The sequence below is a fragment of the Lutra lutra genome, chromosome 3 (assembly GCF_902655055.1).
Source record: "Lutra lutra chromosome 3, mLutLut1.2, whole genome shotgun sequence".
NCBI lineage: Eukaryota > Metazoa > Chordata > Mammalia > Carnivora > Mustelidae > Lutra > Lutra lutra.
The window spans coordinates 43,362,064-43,383,965 of NC_062280.1; the positions used below are offsets into that span (position 1 = coordinate 43,362,064).

The following is a 21,902-nucleotide window of genomic DNA, read 5'->3' on the forward strand; positions in this document are numbered from 1 at the left end:
ACCATTTTCTTGGCAGTTTGCATGTCCAGCATGCTCTGTAAAATAACCACTTTTCTTCCCAGAAAGAATTAGAAAAAAATAATAAAAGAAAAACCCCAAATAAGGCATATGTGGTACAGATTCCTGTGTTCCATACTCATTCATGAAACTGATGGTTAAAAACCATAAGGCCACGAGCTTAGTACTTGTATGGTATGAGCCACTCTAGGATTCCTTTATCTTACAGTTTGGGGTTTTTCTATATGAAATGAGCCTCAGTGAGAATGGCCAATTGCGCCTCATATCTTGTACCCAAGTAAAATATATCTATTTGGGACAATATTTTGTAGATGCACTTGTGATTACACACTTGTTTTGCCTACATAACTTTATCAGTATTTCTCTGTGTAAGAAAAGGTGCTGATTTGGTCCCCTGACACTTGGGAATCTGAGCTCAGACCTTCCAGAGCAGATAACTTCCCACAGCTGTGCCTTCCTGAATTTCACAAAACCAGCTTAGCATGACTCTGGTCTTTAATTTTATTAAGCTCTTCCACTTTTAGTTAGAAAGGTGAGTTTCTTGTGCTGATTACAAGCGAAGATCTAAATTCAGCATGGGAGCAAACATTTTCTCTCAGTGGGTCAAACTCATTTTCTGATTCTTACAAGTTAATTCTGAAGATTGACTGGAGGATTGTTCAGACTTGGTACACTTTTGTTAAATATATGTTGTAATTCACTAAAGGGGAAAAAACATAATTTCAAGGTTTATAATGCCAGATGACATACAAGGAGACAGCTTTAGTATCCATAAGAGCTGGCCTTATTGAATTGCTGCCTTTAGAGAGCATTAGTTCACAAACGTACCCTGAAACTCATGTTCATGATCAGAAATTAAACAGCCCATCTCGGCACAGCCACTGGGTGGAGCGGGCCTTCAAGTTGTTAAAGAGTTTCCAGAGTGGAGGCTCCTGGGTGGCTCAGTGTGTTAAGCAACTGCCTTTAGCTCAGGTCATAATCCTGGGGTCGAACCCCGAGTTGGGCTCCCTGCTCAGCAGGAAGCCTGCTTCTCCCTCTGTTGCTCCCCTTGCTTGTACTCTCTCTCCCCCCTCCTCAAATAAATAAAATCTTAAAAAAGAAGAAGAAGAAGAAGAATTTCCAAAGCATGTGTGACACATTCTGCTCATGGCACACAAAGATTTCAAATTGTCTTTAATTTGTAAATGTTGGTTTAGTGAGAATAAGTGATACCTGACAATGAGATAATAGTTTCCTCTGTACATACTCCAAGCAGCAGAGTAATCCTTTCCCTGGGTAATGTTACTCTTGGCCTTTCCTTCTGAAGAAACAATTAAAATGATCAGGAGAAAAATATCCATACTCCTGCCCAAAGATACTTATTATAGTATTTTTAATAGACTTTATTTTCTAGAAAAGTTTTAGTTTCTAGAGAAGACTTCTAGAAAAATTGAGGCGCTACTGCAAGTAATTCCCAAACAACCTCCACACATACACACGTGTACACATGAGTTCTCTCGTTATTCACATCTTTAATTAGTATGGCATGTTCATGAGCCAACATTGATACATTCTTATTAACTGAAGTCTGTACTTTTTTTGGATTTCCAAGGTTTTTACCTGCTATCTCTGCTCCAAGATGCCTGCCAGGATACCACATGACACATGGGGCTGCGACATTTTCTCAAACTTTTCTTGTTGTGAATGACCTTGACCATTTTGAGGAGTGCTGGTCAGGCATACTATAGGATCCCCTACTGCTAGAATTCATCTAATGTTTTTCTTAGGATTAGTCTGGGGCGGTGGTTTTGAGGAGGAAGACCCCAGAGGTAAAGTGCTGTTTGGTGGGGGTGGCACCTGGGTGACTCAGTTGGTTAAGCATCCCACTCTTGATTTTTGCTCAGGTTGTGATCTCTGGTCATGAGAGCGAGCCCTGCATCGGGCTCTGTACTTGGTGCAGAGTGTCCTTGTCCTCTCCCTCCCTCTCTGTTCCTCTTCCTCTCTCTCTCTCTAAATAAGTAAATAGGATCTTTGTGTGTGTGTGTGTGTGTGTGTGTGTGTGTGTGTGTGTGTGCTATATTTGTCATGCCCTTCTCAGGGGTCATACTCCCACTGGCGTATATGACCTTGATCACTGGCTTGAGGTTGTGTTTGTTGGCTGCCACTCTGTGAAGTTACCCGCCCCACCCTCCCACTTCCACACTGTGATCCTGGGGAAGAAGCCTCTTGGTCAGCCATCCCTGAGAATTGGGGAGTTAGGCTCTTCTTCCTCTAGGGTTTGGTAACAACATAAATTATTTGGGATTCTTCTACGTGGGAGCTTTGTCTCTTCTCCCCATTTACTTATTCAGTTACTTCTTTCACATTTGCATCGACTCTTGGCTATTTCTTTTATACTTTAGATTATAATCCAGTACCACTTTGCTTATTTTGTGCTCAAATTGTTCCAGCTCTGGCCACTGGAAGTCCTTCCTGTTGGCTCCTGTGCCTCTTGTCACCTGCCCCACACCCCAACAATTACGCTTGTTTGCCTTAGCACTTCTTTAACTTCCTAGGACCATACAATGCCCTGGGCTCATTTGTGCATTTCCTGACCCAGTGCTAGAATGAGCCACTTCTCCGAGGAGCCCTGGTTCTTTTTGTTGGAGAATAGCATTGGAGACAGAGATCCGTGGGCTAGATTTGCTCGTTGTGATTGGTGTCATTTCTCCTTGGCTCTGTCCTAAGCATGGCAGAGAAGAGAGACCAGTGTGTGTGTCCTACCAGGTCTGTACCCATATCTGTAAATAATCCTGTATGTGACCATCTCTATCCATATTAAGTCAAAGAGAAGATAATGTTTTTAGTAACATGAAGCTGGAAGTAACTAAATACTTAACGATAAGAAACAGCTGCGGCTATGCCACTCTGACTCCACGATGCAGCTGTTAAAAAGAATGATTTTGAAAACTATGGTAACCTAACACCTTGCATTCAAAAGTAATACAGGTCTCTGTAGAAGTCATACGTGTAAGTGGGGTAATTATGCACACATATGGATAAGAACTTTGAAGAGGACAATGGGATGGCTCATCGTTTATTCTTATTATTAAACTGCTGTGAAGCTAACTTTGCTCCTGCAATAATATTGAAGCAGTGTTCCCATATGTTCTTGCTTGAGGCTGAATAAAGTGGGTGTATTTAGATCATTCTTACAGAAAGCAATGAGACCTTTATTGTTACTCTGCTGTGTGAGTGCAGCTCTCTCCTGGGCCCTCCTGAGATAATCGTGACCTTGTTTGTTCACTCACAGTAGCCAAGGGGCAAGCTGCAGAGCCGCAGAGTTCTGTGTGGCCAAAGCAGTTTTGCAGAAAGCAATGTGTTAGTGTTTCGAAGCATTCATGTCCATGGTAGCAAGAAGAATCAAAAGTTTAGAATTCTTCTGTCTGTCCCTCTGCTCTTTGTACCCCATCGACTAAATACATACCCGCCTATCTCACAGCTTCCGTGGTTTCTGAAGCTACAGATCAGAATTCTGTTAGGAATTTCTGGGGAAATTCTCCTGAAATGCCAAAGGTTACAAATGTTTCCTAGAAGATATTTTTGCTAGTCTTCTCGGATTCACATAGCCTATGTCTGTGGGGACTGTGACGGGCGAAAAAGCCCTGAAGAAGTGTCCTGTTTCACTCAGGCAGGTGTAGGAAGTCAGCTACAAAGATGGCAGATCAAATGCGGCATCCGCCATGGTGGAAGCTGGTGGTCCAGTGATCACAGCCCCTCAATTATAGCCCTGCAAGGGGTGCAGGCAGCCGTCATCAAATAATTACGCCTTTGATTAGTTGCTTTAACTGGTCATCGCCTTTGAAATATGATAGTGCAATTCAAGGTTTTATTAAAAAACTATTTTTTCTGGAATTGTTGAGAAAGAATTTATGTTTAAAAAAAAATCCAAAGAAAAGCCTGCGGTACATTCTCTTGGAGGAGATTGGGAAGAAAAAATGAAGAAGAAAGGAAAGCAGGGGTGGGAGGTGGGGGGGGATGAATGTTTCCCATTATCACTCCTTCCCTTGGTAAGCCGCTCAGGCAGCCTGCTGCCCAGCCTCCCCCTCCCTCCCAGTGTGGCTGGCCCTTCTCCTGCCACCCACTTCCTCAAGCCCTGAGCTGGCCCTCTGGGGCTGGCCCTTGGAGAGGGGCTGGGAGATGGAGCTGGGCAGAACCCTTACCCCATCACACTTGACTGCGTGAACACAGTTGAACCCATCTCAAAAAAGGTGTATTCCGTACACACATCATTCATCTTGGCAAAACTCATTTGCACCTCATTTTGTCCTAAGTGAGAATTTGGTTTGCTTCTTGTTTCTGTTTGGAATGCCCTGTAACACGAAATGCCATTCCCAGAGTAACTAGACCTAGAGAAAGCTGGAGACCCAGCACTGCGCATTAGCTCGACAATCATCCAGAGGAGAGTGAAGCGGGGCCCCCTTGTCCATATGATCCTTACAAGTCACCCCCACTCTCCCCCCCCAAAAAAGCCTTTCCTCCTCAAATTGAATAGCTGCTCCATGAAGACAGGGAAAGAAGTTAATACCATATACTGATGTGTTTCCACTCTCCCTCTGAGACTGTGCCAAACCCAAGATCTACACCGAGATTTATCACGAAATTGTACTCAACTTCAGCTCTTATTTTATTCTAGTCCCTGTTAAAAGTCATCCTCTTGGCATCGTACTGAAATACCCAATTAATTTTGGGTGCCCTTGAACCCTTGCCCTGCAATGCAGTGTGTTTCTAGGCCATGAGGAAAGCCGGCTCTCCACCTAATTGGAACTTCTGGTTTTATGGTGTATCCCGGAGCTTTCGCTTAGTTTTTATTTTCGCTGTTTTCTGGGGTTAATGGTATTTTCTGTGTGCATCTGCATTAACCACTATGCAGAAGCCCTTGGCGGTTCGCCTCTCCTAGCAGCGTTAAAGAAGCCACCCCTACGGAAATTGTATTTGCTATAAAGAAAGCCATTAGGAGTTATTGGAAATTGAATTAAAATTTTATAATTAAGGGTCAGTGACTTAATTTCAGGGTTTTCTTTAGTTGGGTGTTTTATCTTCTGCGTTCTGGAGCTCCTGATTAGCTAGCTCCCGTCTTGCTAGAAACTGGCAACGATGAAGTTCTTTTGCTTCCTGAGTGGACGTCCTATATTTGCTTGGCCTCCGGTTTTGTTTAATCCTCTCAAAGGCCCTTTTAATGGACGTTTCAACATGACTACTTCTCTGTGTGGCAGCCTCTAGGAAGCGACCGTTATGTCAAGCCCCTTCACAGCTCAAGGAGTGAGTTCCCAGTGCATAGGAATCTTCGGGGTTGCATCTTGTAGGAAAAAAAAAAAAAAAAAAAAACACTGCCTTTTTATAAGAGAACAGAACATTTACAGTCTTGTTGAGCAAATGAACATTTAAATGGCCAGGACAAAAGAAATCTACAATCTCTAACCTCACAATGAAATCGCCACCAACAAAAGATCACAGGGTGCTGGGCGCGCGAAACTGGAAGTGACACAGAGCCCCAGCCAGACCCACGGCTGCCCACGGGGGCTCCTGGGGGATGCTCTTTATCTAGCGTCCCGGTCCCAGAAGGCTCTGAGGAGCAGAGGCACTCCCCTCTGCACAAGTGGCATTTATACCGATGGCCTCTTTAAAAATAAATAAATACACGTCTGGTGTGGACTGGGAGGGGTGCTGTCTGACAAGGTTATCATTTGGCTTCTGTAAGAGCTACAAGCTTACAGCCCCTCGTATGAATGCAGGGGGTTATTTGTTTCGTTTGGAGACAAGACATTCTTAGAAATGAGTGACACACCTTCTCCGTCCCAACCCCTTCCTCCATGTAGGTAAAAAGATCCTATTCGTTCTCATAATTGATTCTGAGGGCTACAGCGTGCCTCATTTAGCCGGCCCTGTTCGGTTCACGCCAGGGATGTAATTCATGTGCACTTGGACATCCAACATGGCTGACAGGGCTTGGACATACAAGCTCACGGCTGCATCATTTTTTAATCAGCTATCTGAGGAGTATTTATCTAATCAGCAAAGAGCGCTGTCAGAAGGAGACCATAGGTGACATTAATATAAGTCTGTGGTCTTCTGCTACAATGATGCAGGAAGACTTTAGGAAAAGACCCTGCTTGTTTGAGCATGCCAACAGACTAAGGAGTATTTTTATTCCCTGTATAAAGAGCCAGTCCAAAATTCTCCTGCTGGAACTCTGCGTGTGATCAGTTCTCAGCTTTTTGTTCACATGCTGTAGTTTAAAAAAAAAACAGGAATTTTTTTTCTTTGCTTATAGAAACAAAATAACAATTTTTTCTTTAAAATAAAATCTGTAAGTCCCTCATGATCATCGTATGAACTCCTATGAAAAGGTATAGCTTGCAAAAATTGGGAGATGTGTCATAACTGGGAGTTGTTAACTCTAAATGATTCCAGCTACTCTAACTTAGTAGAAAGCCCTAATTTGCACATTTTCGCCCTCGCTCACTCTCCTTTGAAAAGATTGTGACTATCTGTTAGTAATTATGAGTTGAGTGTATTGTGTCATATCTCATTTTGGACTTCTGGATGCAGAATTCATCATTTATAACTCTCAGACCTTACCTTAAAGAAATATTCTGTGAACTGAAGTTAATGCCCACCTCCCGTCTTTAGATGTAGGACTCAGGATAAGGAGCATTTGAGACCCAGATGAGCTGGGTCACAGCCACCCCACCTGGCAGTGTGGCACATGCTACTGAAGAAGACCAGTCACTCGGAATGTAGATCTCTCTGGGGCAGCTTTCTGGAAGGGCCGTGTTCCTCAACGTCCAGGGGGCATACGCTCATACAGTTGTCAGCCTTAGGACTTGGGTATCATAGATCCTGCAGTCACCTCTCTTTGTCTGTCTTTGTAATTCGAAGATCACCTTATAAACTCACTCTGCTAATGTGAATCAGTGCTTCTTCTGTGCTCCTATGCCAGGGGGCTCTTCGTTCATCGTAGGGGGACGATGACAATACCACTGTTACTAAAAGGCAGGAGGCTTTCTGTCTTAGAGTTCAGAGGATGAGTCCCTACTCTCTTACCATGTCTTTTTAAAAATTTTGATCTTTTCAATGTTAGGAAACACATTCCAACCCATATAATGATGAGTTCTACGACCTTCTCTGTCATAACTCTTAACCCATCAGCCATGTGTCCCACGTACTGCCTCTTGATGTGGCATTCATGTAACAATCTGGTATTCGCCGTGAGCTCATAGTTCACGTTTTGATGCCATTGTGGGGAGACATTGGCGTCCTTTCCCCAGGCCCTGCTGACCCAAGCTGGGGTTCAGAACATCCCATTTAATTCGCAGGCTAAACTGAGAAGAAGTCAGTCTTACTATCTACATTCAGGCTGACCGTTAGTTTGCCTTACTTCTGAAATTACATGTTGGAGGGTTGTGTGTCCTTTGAGGTTTGCATTTGTGTTCTCGACATTTAAGACTGTGCGGGGACATTGTGTTGTTTAAACAGCCACAAGAGGCACTGAAAATCCTTTAGAGAAGAGACTTGCATATCCAGTGAACCCAGCAGCAGAATGGAAATACCCACAGCAGCTCATACCTGCCATCCTTCTGTCCAGTAATGTGAGATTCTGACACTAAAACAGTAGTTTTGTGAGAAGGAACAGGAGTGACAAAATCAAAATAAGTTAACCTGTGTTTAAGTGGAAGAAACTGTACCCCTGAAAATTAAAAAAAAAAAAGAATAAATTTGCTCATTAAAATAAAGATAACCCAGAACATTCAGAGATTTGAACTAGTCCACAGGAAGCCTTCAAGTATCCCCCAGAGGGCGTGGTTGTAGCATGGTGTGGGGTGGCATGGTGTGCAGTGGCACAGCTTGGGGTGGCATGGTACAGGGCGCCCAGCCAGCAGCAAGTGCGCTGCCGTGCTCCTGTGTCTGCTCAGGGCAGTGTCTCCATTTCCTTAAGAAGGGAGCCCAGGCAGCAGCCGTGTGCACACCTGGAGATTTTTATCAATGATAATATGATTGTATTTTCTCTTTGAGAAGCTTCGAAACAAGTGGACCCAGAGCAGTCAATGCCCCAGGAGACAAATGCACAGATCAGGACCTTGGTATCCTCCAGAAAAAGTCCATTTGTTTAAGGGGAAGAAAAAGGCATGACATTTTACACATTAAAATTGATTATTTCATCAATAGGTTAATAGAAAACCAGACTGCGAACTCACTTCCTGCTTCTACATCCGTATGATAATGGGCAATGGGAGTGAAAAATGCAGGGTATAAAGCAGGCGAGGGAAGAGGTCTGCGCTGAGCATCCCTCCCTTCCAGAGCGGTGCCCAGCCCAGACTAGGCCTATTTATATGTAAATGTTTGAGAAAGAGGTAGGTTTTACACTGAGCCTCTTTTGCAATTACTACTTTCTGGAACTTGTGAAACATGGGCCAAGACACCACAGCTTCATCTGTTGAAATGATTAAACACAAAATTAATTCTACAGAAGCACCCGCTCTACCTGAGGAAGCAGGTAAACATGTATTGAACATTTCTAAAGTAAACATCGGAAAACTGTGACTGGCTTGGTCCAGAAGTCGGGACATTTGTGCTGCCAGGTTGCAGCGGTTAGCTCTCTTTGCCAGGTGTGCTCACCCCTGGGACAGACCCCTTGTAGGTAGTTGATAGCCTTGGGGGTGCGGAGACAAGGGGAGCTCCTCCAGGCACATAAGATTACATCCAGACCATCTATTGCAGGAGGAGTCCGGGTCACCACGACTTTGGAGATTACAGTTCTTGTTAATTGTCAGTTTTCAAGCTGCAAAGTCATTCTGAGGTTTAGTTATGGCTTACTCTTTTCTCGTTTTAGATCGGGTGACAGCTAAGTTACAGCTCGGTTTTTGTTTTCATCAGGAACACAGAATTTGCGTCCTGAATATACAGTATGTGTCTCAGAGTTGTGCTTGCTTCCTGAAACATCCCTATTTCTTACACGTAGCTTACCTTGCACTCTCCAAATAAGTCCAATATGCACAGAAGTGCTGGAGATTCAGGTCCGCGGTGCAACTACTCATGAGGACCTGGTCATCACTATGGGTCACGTGCCGGCCACCAGAACTGCATGCACCCTTTGAGATTGAGCCTTGGACCTGACTGCGGGCCAGAAGAGCCCACCTGTCCTAAGTCAGGAATACAGTGGGGTGTGAGGGACTCCCGGCCAGCCTGCCCTGGTCTCGGGGTTGGCCCAGTTTCCCACAGTGTGCTGCAGACACCCTGTGGCAATGCAAACACCTGCCTTCCCAGATGAACGAGCGCTTCTTCCCTACCCGCAGTGAACGGTTTTCCAGAAGAGGCCCTACCAGCAGGTTGGACCACTTTCTTTTCCTGGCTGTGGTGGTGGAGAGAGAGGGCCGGTCCAGTGTGCCCTACTTCGGGAACTTCTCGAAGTTTGTGAACTGTCTCCTCTGAAGGGCTGGCCGGAACCAGCCTCTCTACCACGGGTGTCTGCTGGCCCGAGTATATGGTTGGTGGGCTGGGGGCTTGGTGAGTTGAGAATGTGTCCCTGGAAAAGAGTGTCTGAGAAGGCTGGGGATCCCTCCCACCCACCTCCCAGGACACCGCACACACTGTTAAATTCGTTCTGCATTTCCCTCCCAAGCCCAGGATTTTTCTGTGGGTAACTCACTATTTGTCTTTTTTTTTCCCCTGGGATGCTTTCCTGGGCGAGCTGAGAGCTTGAGGTGCATGTTTTTTTGGGTTCCTTGGAGCTCCATTCAGAGCCTCCAGCAGCCCCCATAGGAAGGAGAAGGGACTTTACCCTTTGATGACAGCAAGATGCTAGCGGTTTTGCTGGTACAGGCTACTCTCCAGATCAAAATAGGTGTGGGGAGAGACAGCTTCTCCGTGGGTAGCTCTGGGTGCTGTAGACCTCCCTTCTGCAGCACACATGCAAACTGCTAACCACCAGGGGCTCTTGGTTAGACATGCTCCCAGTGCTTTGCCAGATGAAAGGGCTAATGGCTGCTGGCATCATAGCTCCTTCAAGAGACGCCATCCGTCGCCAAGGAGAAGGCCAGCATGGCACCATTTGGAGGAGCCACGTGTCCAGCCCAGCAGGGTGAAAAGGATGCACGGACTTCCTTGCCTGGTTGTTTGATTTTGTACAAATCTAATGACACTGGCTAGCCCACCCCTGCCTGCTCCTGAGCTCTGCAGGGGAGGGGGGGACAGCATGGGTGAATGGGGGGTGTGAGGCCCAACACCCACCTGCCTCCCAGGATGTGCCACCTCAGGGCTGACGTCACAAGCTGCTTTGACATTTCTTTTCTCCCCTTTTCATTTGTTTTCTTTTCCTTTTTGTTTCCTCTCTTTCCCCCCCCCTCCCTCCCCTTGCTCTCGGGATGCAGCCAAACGCAAGGCTTGGAAACTAAACCGTGTTGGTAGCCTGCGAAATATTTACAGCAGCAGCAGCACCAACACTGAAGGTAACGCCACGCGCCGCCTGGAGCCGCATGCCCCCTCGTTGTGTTCGCGGACTCATCCCCGCCGTCTCTCCATCTCCCGTCCGTGTGCCTGGTTTTGCCATTCGTGTTCCTTTCAGCTTACTTAAATTTTGACCTTTCGCTTCAGTCCTAGAGTAGTGATGTTTAAATTACTTCAGAAACCTATTTTCTCCTCTTTTTTCTTTCCCTTTATACATGCGGGCACTCAATGTAATATTTCCCAAGTTATTACAGTTTTTAAAAGTGTGAGTATCAGGTGTAATGATCTGTAGCCAAATACAATAGTGTGCCGTGACATTTAAGTCACAGTCTTAATTTGTTTTGTGGACGCATACTCCATAATGCTCTGTGAGGCTCTAATCCAGAGGCGGCCGGCCCGGGTCATTTGCATGGGCTGCTATTGCTTGTAAATTCAGTATATTGTTGTGTTTCTAAAGGTCGTCTGGTGCCAAAGTTCACAAATTGACTTGCATTGCTTTCTCCACTGGAGACAGCCGCCACTGCTTTTGTATAATAGCAGATTGAATTTTTCCCACCTTCATTTGAACAACACAATTATAAATTGCCTTTTTTTTTTTATGATTACAAATGTCAAGGGTCAGAATTATTTTGATGCCAGGCAAAGGAAAACCACCATCCGCCCAAGCGCTTGTGCGGGAGGGTGGTGTACGATGTGTACGATGCAAAATAGGTCACAATCCAGCGATCTTGGTATAATAGGGGGACATTTTTTTTCACTTAAGTGCAAGCCAAATGGGTCAAGTAATCGCAAGCTCGTGCCCTAACACTAATTGACTTATTTGGGGATGATTATAACTGTAATATTTTTCTTAATGTCACTGTTTTCTGGGCTGTTGATTTTAGCGATTGCCAAGTAGTGGCATTAAATCTCTTGTAAATTTTAAATTGCACGCTATTTCTGTAAACAAGTCCCTCTCTTCACATCCCGATCATTAACCTTTGCTGATTTATATCACCATCCTCTTTTTCTTCCTTCCACAATTACTCCTGTCTTGCTGCTGAAAGCCCTGCTCTCAGCCAGAAAAAAAAAAATGAATCTGGAAAACAAAACTACATTTTCACAATGGCTTGTTAAGGACCTATTTTTTTAATCATAATTTTTTTTTCATTCCTCAAGGGGAAATTGTCATCTGTTAAGGTACCAGTGGGGCTTGACCCCCCCCCTTGGTATCTTCTTTCAAAGCATTCATTCAAGAAAGACAAAATGAGAGGGAAAAATAATAGAATTTTATGAGCGGTCACACGCAGTATGATTTTTTTGTCTTGTTTTTAAGGGTGTTAAATATACTCTTTCACTATTTTTTTAGTGTTAGTTTTTCAACTTAGGCTGCATATCATTTCTTTTCCCTGTGTCCTTTTCAGATTTGTTTTTCTTTTGTGTGTGTATGCATTTGTCATGACAAATTTGTTTATTGACTCCTGGCCTTCCAAAAAAAAAAAAAAGGCACGTCTGGTTTTCCATGTGGTCATATATAAAGTTGGGGGACAGTGAGGAGGTGGACAGACAGTTCCCCCTGGGACTTGCTGACAGCCCTTCCTGGAGACACTGGTGGGCTGTAGCCCCCGACAGGTGTGGTGATGTGCAGAAGTGGGAGCTTCTCACCTTGACCGACCAGGTAATCTGTGGCATCTGCCCTGCCTGGCTGTCCTGGCTGGGGACGGACAGTGATGTGTGCAGCTCCCAGGAGTCCAAACACCAGATGAGGCTGCATCTCCAGGCCCTTGGTCGACTGCCAGCAGCTGCTGCAAGCAGTCCCGGGGGTACTGGAGTAAATAATGACCATCAAGCCAATCCTCCCTCCCATTTTCTCTCATTTCCATTCGGCGTTGAGTTACATCTGTGAATCTTCAATTAAGTGACATGACTATTCTTCCTTTACTTTGTTTGGTAATTCTATAAGCACACCATCTCATTTCATACCACTTTTAGTCATGTTTTCCTGAATTCATGTAATTATATAAATTCTCAAAATGCCTTTCTGACCTCCAGTCTTTTGCTGTGTGATGTCATCATATATTCTCTCTCTATAAGATGATCCTTTATGAAAATTCATACCCTGAACATTTCAAGGTTGGTTATCACCTGAGGCCTTGAGTGATCTGCTAAATGTACCCTCCCCAGACGGAGTATTTTTTAAACTGGCCTCTTTGTATAGTGTATTCAGAGGTACCCTCCAAAACACCAGAAGGAGAGTTGACTCCCAAGATCCCTGGGGAGAGAGTTGGAAACTGAGTTTCCAACTCAGTTTCCAACTCCAACAAGTTTTGGGAGTTAGGGAGGGGCATGCACTGTGAGCCAGGCACCATACGAGGAGCGCGTCCATACCTCTGAGCAGGCCTCAGCATGACCTGGGACGGGGCACCTGCATCCCCCTTTCCAGATCCAGGGAGTGCAGCTCAGGTGTTTTGGGCTTGCCTGGAGACTCAGGTTGGCGGGAGACAGGCAGGACTGGAATTTGGACCTGGTAATCTCACTCTAAAACCCTTTTTCTCCTGTGTCCACTCATTCCTGACCCCTGGCCTGAATTATTTCAGCAAATCCACATGGTACCCTGCTGGTAGGTATCCTGTTGGAGACGGGAAATTAGAGTTCTAGAGGCAGAATGCATGCCCAGACAGCTCAACTCCAGGACCTACTCCTGGATCCTCATGGAACAGGTCAATAGATAGATGATGGGAGCAGGTAAGACAGATTACCCAGAACTGATGACGGAAATACCCAAGACTAGAAAACAAACAAAAATGTGCTCTTTTCTACTTTTTTCTGTCCATCAGGGTTAGTTATCTCAGAAACCGAAACGGAAACCTGATGTTTCTATATATGTGTATTAGACTAATTTTTACATCTCTGTTACTTTATAAAAATTCAACCCTGCCAAGGTTGGTGAAATTTCAGTTCCTTCAACAAGAAAGAACTTTCATTTTGCCATCTCAGAGGTTTGTGAAATGGGATGGAAGATCTGTTGATGATGGGATTCTCCAGTTCATCGCTGCCTCCGAGCCCAAGGGAGAACCACGTCCGCATCAGGCGGCTGAAGCCAGACTCGGGAATGTTCAGGTCCGAGGTCAGCGTCTTTCGGAGGAAGAATAGAGAGGGCTGAGCAGAAAGTGGGCGCTGTGTCAAGGGCGCTGTAGAAGGAAGGCCTGTGGGAAGTGTGTGCGCAGCAGCACCCCAGAATAGGGCCACACAGGGTCCCTGCACTGTCTTCCTCCGCCCACCCAGAGACAGGTGGGATTATCGTCCTCTGCAAGACAGAACAGAACTCTTCCAGGATGTGATAAAGCATAAATGGGTAAAGGAAAGATGTGTTGGGGCACAAGGGGTGTTTCTTGGGGTGCCAGGCCCACCCTCATTTTGTGAGCTGAACAAGCCACTTTGTAGTATAGGTGATGCTCACACCCAGGTCCCAGCCAGGTTCAATATTAGCCTGAGTCTCTGTTCAATCCCGTCTCAGGGTACATTTCTGTGGATCTGGGACTTGCCCGAGATGGGTCTGTGAAACCTGTTTGCACAGCTTCCCCGCGCCACAGCGGGCCAAACGGAGGGACCCTGAGGTCCCTGGCATGTGGTCACAAACGGGCCCCACATAGAGGGATACAAGCCATTTGGAGAGCACCAGCCAGCACGGCGGCTTGCCTCAGACCTCCATCTGTGTCCCTCCTGCACCGGATAGCCAGGACAGTCCCTGTCCAGCACCTGATGCCCCCAGTCGTGGTGCTGAAATATCTTTCTCCTTCAGGTCAAGGCAAACAGATGACCAGCTCATGCTTATGCACTCGCGGCTGAGATAGTGACAAGCTTGCCAGGTCTCAGGTCCCTGTCCTGCGCAGGTCTGGGGCAGAGGGAAGGGGGAAGGGCTTGCAGTCAGACAAGGGATGTTGGACGAAAACTCTGGCATGGAGTGAGGGAATATTCATTCCAGAGGAGGTATGGGGTGCCCTGCGGGTTAGTGGAGAGTGAAGCTCGACACACAGTGGAGGGGGTCAGGAAAGGCTTCACTGTCTCCGGGATTCAACAGGAGCCACAATGGACTGCAGCACTGAGCATTTTCCTGGCATCCTGCCCTGGGATTCCCAGGAAGCCCAAGGGGGAGGCTTGTATGCTCCACATTTCCCAAAAGGAGAAACTGAGGTGTGGGGAGGGGCGATCATGTGCCCCCAGAAAGCACCCTGGCAGGTGGCCACTGGGCTGGGCCCTGAGGTCAGAGCCACAGCCTGAACCCGTGGGCTCCATAACAGGTGTTGGGCAAGTGGAGGCTCGAGCAGAGAGGCACAGACTCCCTGCTCAGGCTGTGACCTCCATCGATGGCCCTCACCACAGGGAGGGGAACGAGGCTGCTCTGCCGCTATGGATGTGACCTGTTGTGTCCTTTGGTGTCTGCATCCAGCCCTGACCTCCGGGCTCATTGCCTGAGGCTGCCTTCGACACCTGGACACAGAGCTTGCCACTGTGAGTCCTTCGGACACCTGCAGCCCCACGGTGATGCTCGATCAGAGGTTCTGCACACTGCGTATTTGTGAGCAGTGGTGTAGACTGCGCTTATTCAGCCCCAACTCCTGAGCCAGATGGGGTCCAGTTCCGGAGTCTCCACGGCACCTCGGTCCCCTGTCTGCAGGCTGTGGAGATGGCACACTAACATATCCAGAGGAAGGTCACTCAGCGTCCACACATGCTGCTATTGTCCATGCCTTGTGCCAGAGCACCACCGGTCCCGTCATCAAGGAAAACTCAGAGCTTGAGAAACGTGGACATGGCAAGGAGCAGAGATTCAGCAAGAGATGTTTCCCTGAAAGTGTGAGGGGGGATTGAAAATCAAACCTCGTTTTTTCCAGACCTTGAAAGCTACCCCTCTCCCTTCACTGTCATCCTCAAAGCAGTCATCAAACACAGAAATTTGGCTTTGGGAACAGACACGCCTGAGCAGATCCCAGTTCTGCTACTTCCCAACTGTGTGGGTTACGATGACTTGCCGGGTCTGTCCTTCCCCTGCCTTGTTTTCTTCCCCCAGAATGAACACAATGAAACCTACTTGGAAGGATGACTGGAGAAGAAATGACTTGACTGCAGAGCTGGGCCCACGGTCGGGGTGAACACAGGGTCACAGTGAAATTCTTAGACTTACTTAATAGGCAGATCACTCCAAGAACACAGTCCGTGGAGAGTATCCATGGCACTATTTTCTAGGCCTGTTGAGTGTATTAGTTGAGGGCAAAATCGGCTAAGGTAGACGCTGCTCAGTGATGAATGGCACAGATTAAGAACTCCTGCATATCAATTAAGATTGGAGATCCTTTCTTGGAAAGTAACTCCAGAATTGACTTTTAGGGGAGGGAAGTGAGGGTACTTGTCTTTCCAGCCATCAGCTTTTCAAAGGGTGACCAAGACACTGTCAACCAACCCCACAGCCAGCAGTAGATGGGGGCAGCCCCAGGGGCAATACAGGGCCCGCCCAGCACAGCAGAGCCCACACACGCCTTCCACCAGGAGATTGGGGACCCTGGAAAGTGACGAACATCAACTAGAATGAGTAACAAATGATAAATGTGCAGAGCACTGCTTAGGAACCACATAAGTCAAAACAGATACCTCTGGGCTCCCTTTCTCTTTCTAAACCAAGAGCTTGGGCCTCAGGCTTTCCTGCAGTGCCTCGGCCATAAACAGGTGCCAGGAAGATGCTCGAGCATCTGTCTTCTCCATCCTAAAGTGTCACAGTTTTGGATCTGTTTATATTTTTTCAGGAGCTTTGTCTTAGGTACTTTCCTAATTTAAGAAATGCCTTTGGAAGCCAAAGCTGATAGAACAGAGTTTCATGGTGCCCAGCTCTCAGACTGCTCTCCTGGCTCTCTCTAATGTGTTTGGAAAATAAGAGAATCTTCCCATGACAACAGCCGTTAACATCCCTAACTTTGTGACTTCCCCCTGGGGATTCGCTTCTTCGCAGAATTAATTTTGCTCATGTCCTAAATTAAGCCACAGTACAACACCTCTGTTGGACTCTGGGCTAAACAAAGATATTTACCTAATTCAGAGTTTGCAAAAATATTTACCTAAATACCACAAACTGAGTGTGTTCATAATGAGCAGAAATAATGTTTGTTTGTTTGTTTTTTCTTTTCTGCTTAAAATTAACTTCTGGAGCAAGAGGAGGGAGTGTTTTTCTATGTATTATTTAGTGACCATAGGTCTTGGTTCTGCACAACCCTAGACCATATTCTTCAGGCTTTCCTTCACATTTATTGTGTCCTATGAAAATGGGAGAAATACTGAAAATTAATAGAAACTGACTTTTTATATTATGGTGGGTTTGGCTGAAACCTTAAACACATGTGGTTTTCGTAATGAAGTAAAAGATCTAGACCACGTGCCTATGTGATATATGCTTTGAAAGCAGAAATATCTCAGTATTTTACAAAATGCATGGCTCAAAAAATTAACTTAAAAGCCTGGGGCTGCATACGTTGTAACCACGAGTGATCTCGCCGTGTGTAGATTGTGGTAGACCCGAAGAGGGGGCAGAACGGCAAATGCATCCCCTCCCTGTTTCCAACTTGGACCAGCTGACCATGGCTGTGTGCAGAGTTGCGTTAGGAAGGATTCTGAGGCTGCATCAGGCTCTTCAGGATCCGTTATGGATGTCTTTCCTGGCAAAAGAAAGGGAGGGACAGCACGCCTCTGTCATCCCAGGCCAGCCTCGTGCCTCCCTCATGCTTGAAGCTGAGATCAAAGGGTGGGATGGGCTCCCAGTTGGCAGGTGGCAGAGCAGGAAGAGCAGGAGAAGGAAGCTCGTTCCCGGAGAGGACCACAAAATTGGAAGGACATGAAGAAAAGACAATGTAGAGTTTCAGGCAGAAACTGGGAGAAACCGATTTCTATGCTCGCTTGGTAATGGGGAAAAAAAAAAAAATGACTGAGCCAAACGTTGAAGTGACTATTAACCTGTTAATCCAGGTACTGTGATAGATCCTAAAACAAAAGTCCTAATTCTTGATCAACAGAAGTCTGGAGTGGAGACCACTGTTTGACCCACAGGTCTTGGCTATTTCATGGTCAGATGACTTTCAAATGGTGAGCAGCTGGGAACCCTCGGGTTCTGGGGATCCTCGACTCCTCCCCTGGCCACCTCTTCAAGGAGACCTGTCCCTCAGTGCAGAGCAGCTCTTCCCTGCAGAGTTGAGAGAACACATTCTCATCACGGGTTTGTCATGACCTATGTCAGGAAGGACGCTTAGCCTCACGGATAGCGCTGAGCTTGGGGGGCTGGGTTCCAGCTTAGTAGAGGCGCTCAGGAGAATGGACTCAGGTGCCCCATCCTGCCAGTGAAGACAGCGACAGACAGCTGACCCATTCTAAACTCAAAAGAGATGTCCTTGCTCGTGTCAAACCTGCATCTCACAGTTTCAAGCAGTTGTGTGTCCCCTGGGCACAGGGGACCAGGTCGCCTGGGCCTTTGCAAGAACACAGTGCAGTTGCTCTGTTGCTCAAACCTACCCCTGGAGACAGGCTCGCATCTGTCTGGTTCTTCTCCCCTTCCACCCGCTTGGCCAAAACGCACCCCTGGTCCAGGCGGTCTCCTGTTGGAAACAGCTTCCAAATGTAGAACAGTTGCAGCTGCTTTAAGTCCTTTAACCCTTTGTCTGCTAGGAGTCCGCAAAAATAATTGATGACTGATTGGCCCATTAACCTTTAAAAAAAAAAAAAGTTTGACAGCCCAGACTTGTGTAATGAGGAGGGATTCCTCGTGAAATCAGTCTGATGGCTGAGTTGCTTGCCCCTAAGGAGGCAAAATTAGCCCCACGGGGCCTCGTCTGCATAGAAACTGGACGCAATTAGTGTAATATCCGGTGTTATTAATGTCGTTTGGAATAATTGGGCAGGTTGATTTCGACAGGTTCATGGCGCTAAAATACTATTATAGTGGACCTCTCCGCAGCTAACTGTTAAACACGGAAAACTGTTCAAATCCCTGCGAGCCCAATCACAAAACTTTATTTAGCAGCTCAGCCCTGGAATGTCACGTCGCGAGACAACACAGTTCTTCATCCCCAGCCTCGGATATGTGGCGCTCTGATATCCCCACCCAGGGGCCGCAGACCGAAGATTACTGGTGACGCGTGCCTCTGACACGGAGAAGCCCACTCGTGACGTCCGTGCCAGTAGGCCTTCTGGCAACCTGTGTTCTATTTCTACAGGATGAATTAAATATAAGACGCTGTAGTTGTCATGAGGAGTCAGTTTGTATTAGTGGAAGGAATAATAGCAAGTGTATGTTCCCGGGGTCCACGTGCACACTCTTCACATTTTAAATGAGGGTGACAGTGAAGAGTAATGTTCAGTCTGTCTTTCTGACTGATTGGCCTCACGCTGCCAATTACTGTTTTTATCATTTTTTATCTAGTTGCGTATAACTAAAATATCAACGTGCCACTTCATTATGGGATGGAATCCTGCTCGTCCATTGGTGATTTGAATAAGGCCGTATCACCAGATAGAAATTCATGTTCATCCATACAGAAGAAGGGAAAATGTCAAAAAATCTGCTATTAATGAGTGCAAGCAGTCACTGCTATTAAGCAAGGATTAAATCAAGAGATTTACTAAGCATTGACCCTAGAAGGATGGCTGGTTAGTGTGTTGGTGTCTCCCACCAGAGGCAAGTCTTCTGTCCCCTGGATGAATCAGGATTGAGTTTGGAAACAGGTGGCTACAGCTGGCTAGAGGGGAACCTGGAGGGCATCCGGCACATCCCATCACTCCACTTTGCTGGTCGGCAGCCGTCTTACCTCCCCCGGGTGAGGTGGGGGTGGGCCTCGGCATGGAGGGGCCAAGGTGCCTGCATCTGTGGGACATATCTTGACAGGTCCCCAGTAAGAGAGGAAGGAGATCTGTGGCCCCAGCCCAGTTATGAAAACCTGGAGAAGGAGACTTGACACATGTGCCACCCACCCCCAGAACAGAGCACAGCAGCCAAGACTGTCACTTGCTCTGAGATCCTGGTATAAATGGGACTATCCCTCCTCCTGGTGCTAACCGATCACTGACGATGGCAGCTGGACAGTCCCCAGCTTATGACTGACACACCCAAGGGCATCACGTCCCGGGAGCCGTGACAACAGCTGGGCGGATGTGTGTCATCCCGTCCCCTGGCATTCTCCGACTGGACGAGCTTAAAAGAATCGACGCTAGTGACAAGCTGGGTAGAGATTTTGGGGAAACTCCTTTTAAAAGTCCCCACACCTTGCTTGTCTGACATAGGTAACAAGGAAAAGTAGCAGAAAGGTCACTGGAAAGAGGAGAGACCCTTCCAGCTCCCACTGGACACCCGCTAAGAGTTCCTTTCCTTTAAATGTTTGTTTTCAAAAAACAAAGAGCACTACTGGCCACTTTAAAGAAAGAAGAATAATTAAAGGTAATGAGATGATGACGATAGGTTTTTGTATTTTTCCGGACACGGAACTAGAGCCCGACAGTATTTATTTTGTATTTATTATTCCGTGCAGTTTCGTTGCAAAGAAACAAAGTATCCCTTCATGGAAATTATATGTAGTGTGATTAAAAATGCAATTGCTCTGTAATCCTTGTTCTTATTTTGTTTTAATCTAGGGAGGCAGAGAAAAGCCATATGGCAGATATAATTCAGTTCTAAAATTCTAACTGTATCTCTGTTAATATATTACCCCACCATCACCACCAAAAATAAAGCCACATAAAGACATTAGTATCTGGGAAAGCATATGATGCTGTAAGCATCAGCTGGGACCCCTGTGAGGACAGCAAATAGACCCCTTATTTGGAGTCTCAACCCCTTATTTGGGGAGCGAGGCATCTCTGCCGCCCAGCTCCTTATAAAGACATCTTCACCAGGGCCCAGAATCCAAAAGAAGGCTCAGAGTGGCACCCCCACTGGAGGTGACTCTTTCCTGGGACAGTGCCAGAGTTCCATCCACCTTCTCCACATGAGCTGGACCCCTCTCCTCCAACTAGCCCCAAGGTTTCTGTTGGCAGTCCAGCAAGGAGCCCCATCAGTGTGGCCCACCTGGCAAAGGCTGGCCCAGCGCCAAAGGCAGCAGCATCAGCTGGGAGCTGTTGCTGAGGCCGTATGGGCAAGACTGGAGGGCCCATCTTTTGCCACATCAAGGCCCAGCAGTTGGGGTAAAAGAGAAAACTGCCCCCAAAGAAACTATGTCAGTGTTTGACAGCATATTGAGCTTCGGCTTAGAGTGAGTCCTGTCGGAGACCAGTCCTGACGCTCCCACCTGTCCTGTGACCGCTGGGCCTCATTGCGCGCTTCCAGACACCTTAGAAACAGCACATACACACAGATGTCACAGTGACTACACTTACCATGACACCACACTTTGTCCTCATTTGTGGCTTCATTATTTCCGTGACTGTGTGCCTTTCCAGGTTGTTAGTCACCCCCAAGCCTTCCCCTGGGCAAAGCACAGTGTCCCAGGTGAATTGGAGTCTTGAGCATTTGCACCGGTGGTTCTTCATTGTGTCATGAAACTTGTGCTTTCCAGGGTTGTTGGGGCAACCCTCGTTTTCTAGACACTTCTGGTAACCTTGCCAGTCTCACACCTCTCCTCGAGAGCCCGTGTCCACCAGGCTGGGTCACAGGATGTCTTGCATCCATTTGCTCTGTGCTTTGCTGATTCTTACTGGTGTTTCATTACAATTAGCAGACCCAGCGAGGGTCTCAGCTCCCAGGAGACGAGGCGTGAAACCCTCTCTGGCCACTTGCATACTCTGGTTTGTCCATCACCTCGAAATGCAGGGTGGGCTCTGCCCTTCACCACCTGTTAGCAGTGACTTCAGGTTCCAGTGATCCTTTGTGTAGTTACTTTAACAACGAAGTCAAATCGGCTTATTCACAGTTCTTCGTATCCTTCCCTATCACAGATGGAAGGAAATATATATTTGTAAACAGATATGTTTACATATGATTTGGTTTTTTCTAATGTACAGAAATGCAACTGATATTTCTTTATATTGGTTTTACATACCGTCCATTTACTAACGGTTGTTCTTATTTTTCATAAATCTAAATTACTTGTGGTTTCCTATGTAAACAGTCCTGCAATCCATGATTTTTTTTCTTTCCAGTGTTTAGGTCTTCTATTCTCTGGTATATCTTGACCCCAGGGTTGAACAAATGCTGTTACAGTGAGCATCTTTGTTTTGAGTACCCTTTAACTATAAGCAGTGATTGCTTCTGTTCGTCATTAAGAATAATGATGCTACGGGGACGCCTGGGTGGCTCAGTTGGTTGGACGACTGCTTTCGGCTCAGGTCATGATCCCGGAGTTCCGGGATCGAGTCCTGCATGGAGCTCCCAGCTCCACGGGGAGTCTGCTTCTCCCTCTGACCTTCTCCTCGCT

The 21,902-nt window shown here is 46.7% G+C and overlaps 1 protein-coding gene across 11 annotated transcripts in view; it reads left to right on the plus strand.

The window, feature by feature from the left end:
- Positions 1–21,902, plus strand: part of AGAP1 (ArfGAP with GTPase domain, ankyrin repeat and PH domain 1) — a 520,173-nt gene that overhangs the window by 414,116 nt on the left and 84,155 nt on the right. For 8 of the 11 annotated variants that reach the window (XM_047721458.1, XM_047721459.1, XM_047721462.1 and 5 more), the window contains one exon: positions 10,407–10,484. The exons of the other annotated variants lie outside the window; for them this stretch is intronic. In XM_047721458.1, coding sequence (XP_047577414.1) covers positions 10,407–10,484 — 78 coding nt within the window. The remainder of the gene's footprint in view (positions 1–10,406; positions 10,485–21,902) is intronic. 11 annotated transcript variants of the gene reach the window in all.